Below are 13,811 nucleotides of genomic sequence, written 5' to 3' on the forward strand. Positions count from 1 at the left end.
GCTCCGCAGAGGTTCTCCACACCCTGCATATGGCAGGATCCATTGGGTAGGGATGGCTGCAAAGAGGTTGTACACACAGTTTCTCTGTACTTCAGGGACAATGCAGCAGACCCTGTCAGCACCCCGCCCACCCACTGATCATATCCAACAGGTCAACAGCTCCAGAAATGCCTGTGGTTCTCCAGCCACCAGAGCATGCACTGCCTAGATACAAGCAGTTCAGAAGCAATGACTGATGGAAGTTGGTGAACACATATCCCAACTCCCTTGCCCTTCAACTGCAAGGAACGTTCTGTATGGACTTCCAGGGGGGTTCCCCAACAAGAGCGAGCCCCTGCTGCCCACAGCTGTCACCTGCTCATCAGTGCTCCCTTTACTGGCTCCTCCCTTCTCCCTCCCTTCTGGTTACTTCTTGGGATCACCTTCCAGATTAACCAGGCACATCCAAATCCTTGTCTCAGGCTCTGCTTCTGGAGAAGCCCAACCTAAGACAGTGACCATATAATTTATCACCCAAAGCAGGACACTTTGGAGAATGAAAGGGATCGTGATTAATAACTACACCAGGGCAATAGCCAAGAGTGTTGCAGATAAACCAAGAGGCACAGTCATTCCACTCAGTATTTCAGGACAATCAGCCAGATGTCTTGCATGTGCCGGGAGGGATGTGAAAGATGCAGAGGAACCAAACATGAAGCAGAAGCAATGACATTTCTGCAGGCGGCAGTGTGAGAGATAACCACCAAGCACCAGCTGTCTCCCCAACACCCCAGTGTCAAGCCCGCTGGAATTTAAGCCTGATCTTGGGGAAAACTGACTAAGATACTTCCTTTTAGCAGAATTGGATGGTAGTTAAGTTCTAGCACAGAAAAAAAACAAAGGAGAGTTACATTTTTGTGATCTGGAATCTGTGAGTGTAAAATTCTTTCCCATTCAAGTCCTCCTGAATGACAACAGTCATTCCTTTCATGATTTTATTAGAAGCTGTTGCTTTGAGCCCCACCTTCTTGAGGGACCCCAAGAGAAAATCAGTGTGTTATAAATTAACCATGGCGGGCATCATCCCAGGAGCCCTGCCAGCTGGATGCTGGCCCTCCACAGTCCATCCTGGATTCTCAGCCCGCGGGGACCTGTCACAGCCCCTCCTGGCCCTGGTGCCTGTTCATCCTGGGCTCAGAGCCTGGAGTTTCTCATCTCTCGGCCAGTGTGCCAAAGCTCAGCAGTATTCAGAATAATCCTCCTCCACGTAGTTGGAGGGGAACCAGCCAACCTGGAAAGAGAAGAGAAAGTAGTCAGGGCAGCTTCTGCACATTCCCTACTGTTCCTCAACATACCAGGCAGATTCCCTTGCAGCCTCAGGGCCTACGCACCTGACATACATTCTACCCTAGAAAGTACATCCCTGAGATACACATGACTGACACCCCCCCCAAACACCTTCCAGAGTTCTCTATCACATGTCACCTTATTAATGAGGCCTTCCTGACTACCCTATTTAAAATTGCAAACCCTATCCACCCCCAACACTCCTTATCCCTGTTTTATTTTTCTCCATAGCACTTGTCAGCATCTTATTGATTATATATATTACTTATTTATGGGCTTGTCATCTGTCCCCACATTCCCACTACAAAATGAGCTCCTCAAGGGTGGGGATTACTGTCTATTTTGTTCATTAGATTCCCAAGAGCCTAGAATAGTTCCTGGCACACCAGAGATGCTTAATAAATATTTCTTAAAAGGATGGATGGATGGTTGGATAGATAGATGGACAGATGAATCCATTATAGCCGAGATTTCCCAAAGGCTCTCTCAAACCCCAATTGTCCTCCCCTACACATTGAACTAACCCTCCACAATTCCTTTTTTTAAGATTTTATCTCATTTATTTGAGAAAGTGGGAGAGAGAGGGAGAAAGAGAGAGAGCATAAGCAGGAGGTGGGCAGAGAGAGAGGAAGAAGCAGACTCCCCACTGAGCAGGGAGCCCAATGCAGGGCTCGATCCCAGGACCCTGAGATCATGACCTGAACCAAAAGCAGACACTTAACCTACTGAGCCATCCAGGTGCCTTCTACCCTCTACAATTCTCAACAAAACTGTTCACCTAAGCAATTATCTGAGCTGTTTTTTCACATATGTTTCCCCCAGTAGGATGCAAGTTCCTGACCAAACTTCACTTTTTAACAAAATTTTTTAAAGATTTTATTTATTTATTCATAAGAGACACACAGAGAGAAAGAGAGAGGCAGAGACACAGGCAGAGGGAGAAGCAGGCTCCATGCAGGGAGCCCAACGTGGGACTTGATCCCGGGACTCCAGGATCATGCCCTGAGCCAAAGGCAGATACTTAACCACTGAGCCACCCAGGCGTCCCATTTAACAAATATTTTTAAGAAACCATTACAAGTGAAGCAGTATTCTAGAGACTAGGAATTAATTTATGGGTAAAACAAATAAGACTCTCTGTCTTAATGAGACAAAAATAAGACCTAGCTGGAAAAAAAATTTTTTTGAGGAACTTTGAGGTCCCTCCCGAAAGTCCGAATGCAGGTAGGCAAAAAAGTACCAAAGGCAAAAGTAGTCAGTTCCAGTTTTACCTCTTCATGCATTTAATATTTATTGAGCATCTATTATGCACCAGTCACTGGTGACACTGCCTCAAACAAGAGACAAAAATCCCTCCCTTCATGTCCTCCAAACACACCAATTATTCTCTCACCTCAGGGATTTGCACCTGCTGGTCCCTCTGCCTGGAATACTTTCCTCACCTCCTCCATGACCTTCTTGCTGGCTAACTTTACTCATCCCTCAGAGATCACCTTGGCCTCCAGAAGTCCTCCTGACCTGCTCCTACCCTGCCCTGTGATTCCCCATCTCAACCTTGACCACTCAGTGTTGTACCTGCTTGGTTACATGTCTATCATCTTCACTAGACTCTGAGTTTCATGAGGGCAGTGACTGTACCACACTCACTTTGTCATTTTTGCCTCCTCAGCACCCAGCAGAATGCCCAATACATAGTGTGCGCTCAGTAAATAAAGGCAAGTTGTGAAATGAATGAAATCTTTATCTCCTTTCCTCCCCTCTGACCAGGGAAGACCCATAGGAGCCACTCCCCACCTGCTCCATTCCATAATTCCAGGCTCTAGTGCTATAGCCAGGTCACCCCATGCCCTTTCCCCAGCCTGTCAAGCTTTGCCCCAACTCACCCGGCCATAGATCTCCCCTCGCCACCAGCCTTGTTGCCCCTTCTTGTTAAGGATCTTGATGATGTCACCCTCCTTGAGAGACAGCTCTGATCGGTCCCGGGCACAGAAGTCATAGCGTGCTTTGGCTGTGCCAAAATATTTGGTGCTTCCTGCTGTGTGGGGGAGAGCAGAGGTAGGTAAAGAGCCTGGAGCAGACACCTGCCTGCCATCTAGGGACAGTTGAGGGGAGGAATGCTCTCAGGAGAGTAACACGAGGATGAAGGGTTCCTCAATACTTCTTCATGCAGAGTACTGAGTGCCCTGTGCTCTGAGTGGACACAACTGTACGTCTGGAATCATCCTTCTAGTCCAATCACTATCCAAGTTTAGAAAATAATGCCATTTACGAATTTTTTAAATGGCTTCTATATGTTAATAGTGAAAAGAATAGAGGGAAGACATGGAGAAATTCATTCTACGCTGTTCATATTAATTATCCTAAGAATACCAAGGGTCAAAAAAGAAGGGGAATACAAGGAAGACATACAGGGGAGAGAAATACAGAAAACTTTTCATAGTAAAATATTAAGTAACATTGTAGAATGGAAAATTAATTTTTAGTATTTCTGAAAATATGCTAAGATCCAAATTGACACCAGAGCAAAAAAATAACAAGTGACTTTGTACAAAAGTAACAGTAACAACAAAAGTAACGCAGACAAACAAACATCTATCCCATTGGGTGATGAAGATCCTCTGATGATGACTGGAGTCCTGATGTTATGTTGGTGTTGCTTTTTCAAAAATGTAACATTTTAATAATAATTAATCTTTAAATTTCTCTTTAAAAATTTTGGCTATATAAGAATTCTGAAACTATGTGACTTTTCTGAAAAACATACACCAGGATGCACCCTAGCAAAATGAAATTTAAATCAGAATAAGGAATTTTAAAAATAAAGGAAAATATGGGAAACAAGAAATATAGATGGAATCTGAATAATTCTTGATACTGCATTTGAGAAGCTATATGCAACTGTTAAGAATTCTAGAACCTATGTCATAATGATTTTAATTCATAGCAAACTGTATCCAACATTTCCAGGTAATGTCAATGAACCTATGGGAGAGGGATGTAAAGGAAAAGAGAAGAAGGCATTAAAGATCTTGCCTTTTTGTGAGAGAACATTATAGATACTAATTAATTCTTGATATTGACACAAAAATATAGGCTTAAAAGTGCAGGTGAGGACCCTTCTAGTACCTAGTGTCCTCATCTTCCCAAATACAAAAATAACCTCTCTCCCACCTTCCATCCGAGCAAATCAACATGCAAACCACTCAAGAGCAAAGGCACTGACTTGTGTGAGAAGGAGCTCCCACTATTTAACAGATATGACCCCTATATGCCCACTGGAATGTCCATGGCATCCCCAAACTGCCCTCTACAATAGGAAGGAGCTGGGACCACAGGCCCCCAGCCTGAGACCTCTACCTGGCGGTTTGCTGATGGCTCTCTTCTCAGGCTCCTTGAAGGGGAACTGCAGGGTGGTGTCCAGTGACTTGAAGCAGTCCTTTAGGGAATTCTGCTGGTAAAACTCCACCAGCTCCTGGAAGGACAGCAGAACAGATGCTATCCAATCAGGCCAGCTCACATGGGGCCAGAGCTGGAAGGAGTCACAGCTAGCTCCTCAGGTGCAGCAGGTCCCCCCGCTTCCAGCCTCCCTAGTAAGTGACTCCTTGACTGTTCCCCATGATGGGAAGCTCATTCCCTTCTTGAGCAACCAGGACCATTTTGTGGGGAAGAGATCACAGTACCTAAAGCTGGTTCTCTTATTAACTAATTCTCTTCATAATAAATTTACCAAATAATCAACTTGCCTGATAATCAGCTCACCAAAATCAACTCCCCCATGGGTGTCAAGAGTCTTGTTTTTGTAATTAATAATAATTATTATTATAATAAATTCTGTTTATTGAAAATCTATTATGTGCTGGTCAGTATGCAATCACACATCATGAAAATCTAATAATCATGAAAGATGAATACATTCATGCTTCTCTCATTTTATAAATGGAGAAACTGAGTCACTGAGAAGACAAGTTCCTGATCCAAGGTCCCACATCTGGAAAAGGACAGATCCAGAATAGAGTCCCCTGGGGGAAGGGGCAGTAGAGTGTAGTAGGAAAGACAAAACAAAATGTCTCATGGTTTAGAGTTCTAGACTCCAAAAATGCCAGTATCATGAAAGACACACACAAGAAGAAGAAGAAGAAGGGGGGGGGGGGAGGAGGAGGAGGAGGAGGGGGAGGAGGAGGATTTATAAAAGACTGGGAAACTATCACAAACAAAAAGAGACTAAGGAGATAAAAGCGAAATGCAATGTGTGATCCTTGATTATATACTGGAGGAAAAAAAAAGAGCTATAAAAGGCATATTTGGGGCAACTGGGAGTTTGGAAAATAGACTGTATATTACATAATAATTTTCCATCAATGCTCAACTTCCTGGGTATAATCATGATACTGTAGTGAGATACAAGAATGTCTGGTTCTTCTGATATCCATGCTAAAGTGTTCTTGGGTGAAGGGTCTTGATGCCTGCAACTTATTCTTATATAGGGCAAAATAAATGTGTGTGATGGGGGAAGGGATTTACAGAGAGGGCACAAAAGAGGTAGAATATTAATTAGTAAATGAAAGATTCACAGATGTTCATTTCACTATTCCAGTAACTTTTAGGAAATCTTTCAGAAATAAAACAATGAAGGGAAAATTTTTCAGAATCAAGTTTTGGGGGAGAAAAACATAGTGTAATAAATGAGCAGTCCTTAACCTTTTAGGGAATCAAAGACCTGTTTGAGAATGGAGTGAAACCTGAGACACACGCCTCCAAATACGTGCAGCTATGTGCAAAATTCTGTATCTTCTTCCAGAGAACTCAGAGCTCCTCAAAGATCCACAGACCACAACTTAAATACACGTGCCTCAGGCCAATGGGCTTAAAATGTCTAAAAGTGTGCCCCAAATTACAGGGCACCAAGCAGAAGCAAAAATGCTTGGAAGGTGTTGGAATTCTCAGTGAAAAGATCATTGAACAGATGAGGCAAAGCTAAGTCTTGAAGTCTTACAGAAACAGGAGCTCTGTTCCTCTGTGATACGAGAAAAAGAATATCAGTTTCACCTGTGTGTGAAATAGAACCTCCTGCAGTGAGGTGAGAGGATTCACTAGAGTCCTATCCATAGCACATCTGGTCACCCAGTAAGTGTTGGCAAATGCTCACTGCTGTTACTCATCACCATCATCATCATGGGCCATTAGAGAATGAATTTAAGGCCAATAAGTTGCTCCATGGTGCTCTTGGAGGGGCTGCTCTGAGTAGGGGAAAGGGCGGTCCCAAGATGGGGCTTCAGGGAGGGCTAGATTCTCCCAGATTCTGATAGGCCAGGATTGAGGTAGATTGGTGCTTACCGTAAGCCCCCGGAAAGCCTTCTTCTCTGTAATCCGGTACAGTCCTTCTGCTGTCATGATTTTAATATGCTTGACCTCAACATTATACCTGGAAGCAGTGAGAGAGAGGCCCAGATAGTCACTGTGCCCTGACACTGGAGACTCAAGCTCATCGCCTGCCAAGTCTCAGCCCCCAAGCTATATACCCCAACCATGGTCTCAAACAATCTTGACAACTTCAGGGAAGAAACAACCATTGAAGCCCAAAGACTCAAGAAACTGCCTCCTGCTGCCCCAGCAGGATTCCCTTCCCTGGGGGAGGGGGAGAGGCTTTGCTGCTCTAAGCCTTGATATCTTCCCCTGTATATAGGAACCATCTTCCCTGATTCAGAGGTTGTTGAGAAGTCACAAAGATCTTGTAAAGAAAGCCACTTTCTAGAATAGAAAGGATGAGCGCTGTGCTTCTCCCAAGATGGAGAGCCTAGAATCTACAGGAGGGAAAAGAGACCCATTTCCACCAATGTGGCGGACCACAAACTAGTAAGGACACAGAAGAGATATGCACTGATGTCAACACAGAAAACTAGATAACTCACCCCCCCAAAAAAAAAAATCTGACTACAGAAAACTAGAAATGATGAGGAAAAAAAAATGCTGATCTCTCAAAAAAGTAAAGGGAAATCCCCAGAGGCCAAAAATGAGGTTGAAACCAAAAACAGCTCACTGCATAAACTGCTACCCTACAGGGTTTGCTGATCTTGCTAACCAAGTAGCTATGGCTTGATGATCCCACAGAAATATGGGATGAGTTACTGGGTCCATTGGAGGTGGAGAGTTAGCACTGAGACCCCCACACTCCATAAGCCTAGACTATCAAATATGACGTCCTCTAGAAAACCCACCTGTCACTCACAGGGATGATAAGAAAGTTTATCTGTCTCAGACCCAAAACAGAAAAGTCACCCTTGAGAACGCAGAACCTCACACCTGCCCTCATGCAAGTTTGGGGTTTGAACATAAACCCACATGCACAGTCTAGGAAACTAAGGAATTAACCTAAAATGTTTAACCTGGAAGAAAAAATTAACCTGCTTCTGATCCCAACAGAAGCAAATGCAAAATCTCTGGAGACCCAAGTAGCATGAGATTCCCAACCAGGAAAGCCCCACTCAACATCACAAGACAAAATTACAAAACCGACCAGGAAACGAGTCACCATGAGTGAGAAGCTGCACACAACAAACAGGCATGAGTCAAGGGGTCCGCTAGCATTGTGTCCAGATGGCATTTCCGCCCCTTGCTAGAATGTGCTAAATGCCTTTTGGAGCCTGCCTGGGGGTCATTGCTCTTTCTGGTGGGCTGTCAGTCAAGTGAAAGGAATAAGATGGATAAAAACACCCAGGACACTGCAGGGTTTAATAAGAGATGGTTGTCGTAACTACATTCCCTTCCTCCCAGGTTCCTGCAGCACCCAGGTCATAGGGGTCAGGGAGGGAGGAGTTACTTAATGCTGATGGCAAATTCTGCTGTGTCCTTCACCCTCTGCCGCACCAGGAACGTCCCATCTGAGCGGTTGGTGAGGATACTTTCTGCCCCTGAGCGCTCCATGGGGCCGGCGTACCTGTCAAGATACACCAAGGAGAAAGGTCCACACTGCCCCAGTGCCTGGGTCCCCACATTGCCATATGGGAGCCGCTCTTCCCCTTCCATCCCTGTGATTTTTAAGTTGGTGACAGTCCCAGGGCAGGCTGCTCCAAGATGGGCCACTTTGGCATGATGGCCATTTTGAGTTAAAAAGTAATCTAAATTCAGCAGATTTAGGAAAAACGTGACATTCCTGTGTGAAGTGCATTCCTTCCCTTGGATGTCCCACACCCTTATCCCTTTCTTCCTAGTGCAGGATGACATCTGCCTCATTTTGCTTGACTGTCTTGGAATTTCAGTGTCCGTGTGGATTCCCCGGGCATGCAAAATTAAGTTTGTTTTTTCTCCTATTAATCTATCTCATGCCAGTTTGATTCTTAGTCCTGCTAGAAGGACCTTGAAGGAGACAGGAATTCTTATCCTTTGATGCAGAGCAAGCAACTGGTAATCTAAGTAAATGGTCCTCCTGAGTTCTAGGAGTTTGTGCTGGCACATTATCTGCCTACAATTTATCAGCAGGTTGGTCACAAGTCCTGGAAGCCTGGACTTGAGGTTGGCACCTGAAGTGGGGCAGTCTGGTGAGAACTCAGCCTTAACCTGTGGGGTCTGGTGCCATGTCCAGGTGAGTAGTGTCCAAAATGACCTAAATTGTAGGACACCTGGCTGAGAGGGAAGAATTGCAGAACTGTTTGGGGGTGGGGAAAACCCCACACATTTGGTTGAGAGGGTGAGTACAGAAAAACAGGGTTTTTTTTTTTTTCCTTAAATCTGGAATTTGGCATTGGTTGGATGGACATTTACTGGGTCCCCACTGTCTGCCCCTCTCTGTGACCGCCAGGACAGAAACTGGGTAAGGAGAATGAGACACAAGCCCCAGGTACAAACTGTGAAGAGAGAACCCAAACATTCCACCATCAAGATAAGTGATAGCAAAGAGGTAAGGAGTGTTTTAATACAATACTTTTAAAAATCAAAATGATTGACAAAGCAGTCATAGAGGGAGTGAGGCACCCACACACACTGCCCCGTGGACGAGCCCTGAACATACAACACTCGGGGCAGGAACTAGACAGAGAAGGACACACGGTACATGATTCCACGTGTGTAAATCATCCAGAATAGGCTCCTCTACGGACAGGAAGGTGTTAGAAGTGGGTGTGGGTGCTGGGGGCCTGGGGGTGGCCACTAATGGGGTCAGGCTTTCCTTTGGGGGATGGAATGTTCTGGAGTTGTAATGGTGATGGCCACGCAACCTTGCAGATGCCCTAAATGCCAATGGATATGAATATATTTATGCTGTAGACACAAATATGTAACATAAATAATATATATTAGTCATAAATAATACATAATTATGGATGATATTTAAGTGTGAATATGAATGTATTATGCTATAAATATAAATATGTAACATATATAATATATACTAATTAAAGGTCATAAGTAATTATAGATGATATATAAAGGTGAACATGAATGTACCTGTGCTGCAAATATAAACAGAACATAAATAATATACATTAATTAGAGGTAATATATAACTATATAGAATACATACATGTAAATATATAACAGAAATGTAAATATTAATATAAATGTAATGTAAATATAAATAAATAATAAAAATTTAAAAATATAAATAAATGTAAATATTAATATAAACTTCAAATGGTTAATTGTATGTTATATGGATTTCAACTCAGTTTTAAAAATTAATGCAAAAAAATCCATAGTGAACAAAATGTCAGGGCTTTAAATAAAGACAAGACCTGACTCCGTACTCGGGGTTCCCTGCATCACCTCTTTCTATACCAAGCCCTGTCAGACCCCATCTTTATTTACAATTTTGATATTTTGCTTATCATGGATTTTGTTCACCTTGCTTTTTTTTTTAATTAAGCAAGCTCTATGCCCAACAAGGGGTTTAAACTCCTCACCCCAAGATCAAGGTTGCGTGCTTCCTGACTGAGCCAGCCAGGCACCCCTGTTTGCCTTGCTTTTATTTTAAGTGCTGCATTGAAATATTATGGATCTTGCTTGATCCCTGAGTTTTTGAGGGCCCCTTAAATTCTGTGCCTGAAATGAATCACCCAGTGCCAGGCATGACGATGACCGCATCTCAGCAGGGGAGGGCAGAGATGGGGTTTGAATCCTGGCTCTGCCACTTAGTTGCTCTGTGACCTCAGGAACTGATTTTGCCACTCAGAGCCCTAATTTCCTCTTCTGAAAAGAGGAAGCTAAAACTGCCCCCACGGAGTGACATTTCTGACCACTGGCAGTAACGCAGCTGATGTACCTCGTATGCGGTTGGCGCTGGGGAAATGTGAGCATCATTACGCCCCTTGTGTTACTATGACTTTTGAGGGGCAGTAAAGTCTGGCTCTGGAGTCAAGCAGGTAGGTTCCATCTGATCTCCGTCATTTCCTCACTGTGTGTGCCTGAACAAATCACTTCCCCTCCCTAAGCCTTGGTTTCCAAAAGGGAGGAAGAAGAGCAAAGAGCTATTATGAGAATTCAAAGTGCTCATCAAAGTGCTGACACGGCAGTCATACAAACAATCCCGTATGACATCATCTAAGATGCCAGCAATCATAAAATGCACTGTTCTTTCATGGGCCATTGTGAAATAAAAACTCCTACCCATAAAATGAAGCAGAGGACTGATCTTCCACTGGTGGTAAAAGCCATTCCAATGTCAGAGATGTTAAAACATTTCTTTAAAAATGTGCATTTTAGAATTGATTGAATGTAGTCATAATAAGATGGTCACAATAATAACAGAGATAATCTAATTGCAGAAAATAAAGTGCTTACTGTGTGCCAGGCATGGGACTGCGTGCCAGGCATGGGACTAAGAATTTGACAGGGAACAGCCCACGGAAGCCTTATAACAACCCTATAAAGTAGATGTTGGTATTAATCTATTTTCCAGAAAGGAAAGCTGAAGCCCAGAGAGGTTGAGTTACTGGCCCAAGGTCACATAGCTGGGAAATGTTGGACTCAGCATTTGAACCCAGGTCAGAAGCAACACTGACTTCTGGGCTCCAGAAGCAACACTGTAAACCTCTACCCCTCACTGTTCTACCTACAATAAGTGTTCAAAAGCAGGAAGGAGGGGCTGCTGTTACCATCCCCACCATCATTTTCCTTCCAGTGAGACCTAACGTCCCAAAGTCAGGGAGCATCTTTTGTTTTTCTAGCCCCTTAGCAGCCCTGGGTGCAGGGCTCAGTCTAGCAGTTAATACCCACAGTTCAAAAAATGAATAACCGGTTGGTTTAGAGGCCCCTTCAAACCCAACCTCGGAACCCACTCAGAGGTCTCAAGTTGAAAATAAGTTCTGTATGTTGGCAAATTGAACACCAATAAAAAATAAATTTATTATTAAAAAAAGAAGAAGAAAAAGAAAAGTAGTTCTACTCACCAGAGATGAACAGACAGGTCCTGAGGGGGACCCTGGGGACACAGACAGAGATTGGGACTTAGGATAAAGAACCCAGGTTGGCAACAGACTGCAGAGCACTCCATTCATTCACTGTCATTTACTATCATTCATTCCACCATCCTTTCCTGAATGCCAGGCACTGTGCTATTCACTGAAGATGCAGCCTCAGCATCTAGTGGGAGAGACTAGTCCACTTCCAACAGGGACTGTCCGGCCACCTGTTTTAGCATAACCCTCAAGCCAAGAATGGGTTTCATATTTTTAAATGGTTACCAAAATTAAAGGAAGAATAATATTGCCTGGCATGGGAAGATGGGATGAAATTCACACGCCAAGGTCCATAAATTCAGTCGCTATTGGAACATGGTCACACCCTCTCGTTTACACACTGTGGCTGCTCTTGAACTACTCTGGCAGAGGTGAGAAGTCACAAAGAGAGCCTGTGACCTGTGAAGATGAGAATCTATATTTTCTGTCTATTTACAGAAAGCTCAAACCCTAGTCTGAATAAATGCAAAGGTGCTCGCTTCCACCACATTAGGATGGTTACTGTAAAGAAAACAAAACAAATAAAACAAAAAGAGAAGATAGCAAGTGTTGGCAAGGATATAGGGAAATTGGAAATCTTCTTGTATTACTGGCAGAAATGTAAAATGGTACCACCGCTATGGAAAACAGATGGTAGTTCCCCAAAAACTAAAAATAAAATTACCATATGACCCTGCAATTTCTTTTCTGGGTATCCACCCAAGGGAATTAAAAACAGGGGTTCAAAGAGATATTTATACATCCATGTTCATGGCAACATTATCCATGTTAGCCAAAAGGTATGTGTCCATCAAGAGATGAACAGGTTAACAAAATGTGGTGTGTACACACAATGGAATATTGTTCAGCCTTAAAGACAGAAGGACATTCAGACACTTGCTACAACCTGGATGAACCTTGAGACATTATGCTCAGTGCAAAAGCCATTCTCAACAGGACCAATTCCACTTATCTGAGGTCCCTAGAGGAGTCAAAGCCATAGAGACAGAAAGTAGATGGTGGAATCCAGGGGCTGAGGGAAGGGGTGGGGAGTTTAATGTTTCACGGGGACAGAGTCTCAGCTTTGCAAGATGAAAAGAGTTCTGGAATTGGATGGTGGGGTTGGTTATACAACAGTGTGAATATACCTAATGCCACCAAACTGTACACTTAAAAATGGTTAAAATGGTAAATTCTATGTTATGTGTGTTTTACCATAATTTTAAAATAGTAAAATAAAAAGAATGAGGAATAACCTATCTCATTGCAAAACATCACCCCAAAAGAAAATCCATACATATCACCCATTAAACCTTCCACCATTATTCCTTCCACCTCCTGGGAGTATCTGGGAACTCTTAATTTGCTTTCTTTCCCTGCGGATTTACCTATTTTAGATATTTAATGTAAATGAAATGATTGCAGAATGTACTAAATGCCACTGAAGTGTGCACTTTAAAATGGTTAATTTTATGTTTTTCAAATTTCACCTCATTTTTTAAAGAGAAAAAAGAATGAAATGTTCTATGTACAGTGGTATGGAAAGGTCCCAAGATATATTAAGGGAAGGGGGCTGCAAAACAGTGAGTATGAAATCTTTTGAACAAATCGTGGGGGAAATGAGAATCCGTATTTGTATCCACTTGTATGTACATTAAGAAACCCCAAGAGGCACACAGAAAACAAATAACAGTTGTAAGGTAGGTGGTGCCAGGAGGATGGAATCCTTGAGTAGAAAGGGGAATTGTCATTTTTTCTATCTTTTTTCTGAGCCTTCATTGTAATGGGAGAGGAGGAGGCTAGGATGGGTGTAGCTTTAAAAAGGCAGTACATTTCGGAGGCAGAAATTGGAGAGATGCCCAGATCTCGGCTTTTGAATGCCATGTCCCACTGAAAGGACCAGAGCTCCTTGGGGGAAATGGTTGATTCTAAGACTGGGGCATGGAAAGTACAAGGTAAGTCTGGTATTATGCCAGAAAATAAGGAAGAGCTCAGAGAATAACAGGGATATATTAAAAGGACAGATAGGGCTTCCGTTGGCCAAAGGTGGGACAATTT

At 43.3% G+C, this 13,811-nt stretch overlaps 1 protein-coding gene across 4 annotated transcripts in view; it reads right to left on the bottom strand.

Annotated features, from left to right (window-relative positions):
• Positions 1-960: 960 nt before the first annotated feature.
• Positions 961-13,811, bottom strand: part of VAV1 (vav guanine nucleotide exchange factor 1) — a 58,087-nt gene continuing 45,236 nt past the window's right edge. For 2 of the 4 annotated variants that reach the window (XM_025988528.2, XM_072721626.1), the window contains 6 exons: positions 11,706-11,737; positions 8,144-8,260; positions 6,661-6,748; positions 4,684-4,798; positions 3,210-3,361; positions 961-1,270 (listed from right to left, as the gene is read on the bottom strand). In XM_025988528.2, coding sequence (XP_025844313.1) covers positions 1,217-1,270; positions 3,210-3,361; positions 4,684-4,798; positions 6,661-6,748; positions 8,144-8,260; positions 11,706-11,737 — 558 coding nt within the window. In that variant the 3' untranslated portion in view covers positions 961-1,216. The remainder of the gene's footprint in view (positions 1,271-3,209; positions 3,362-4,683; positions 4,799-6,660; positions 6,749-8,143; positions 8,261-11,705; positions 11,738-13,811) is intronic. The other 2 variants (XM_072721627.1, XM_072721628.1) reach the window with 2 other exon arrangements.

Source organism: Vulpes vulpes, chromosome 9 (assembly GCF_048418805.1).
Source record: "Vulpes vulpes isolate BD-2025 chromosome 9, VulVul3, whole genome shotgun sequence".
In the NCBI taxonomy this organism is placed as follows: domain Eukaryota; kingdom Metazoa; phylum Chordata; class Mammalia; order Carnivora; family Canidae; genus Vulpes; species Vulpes vulpes.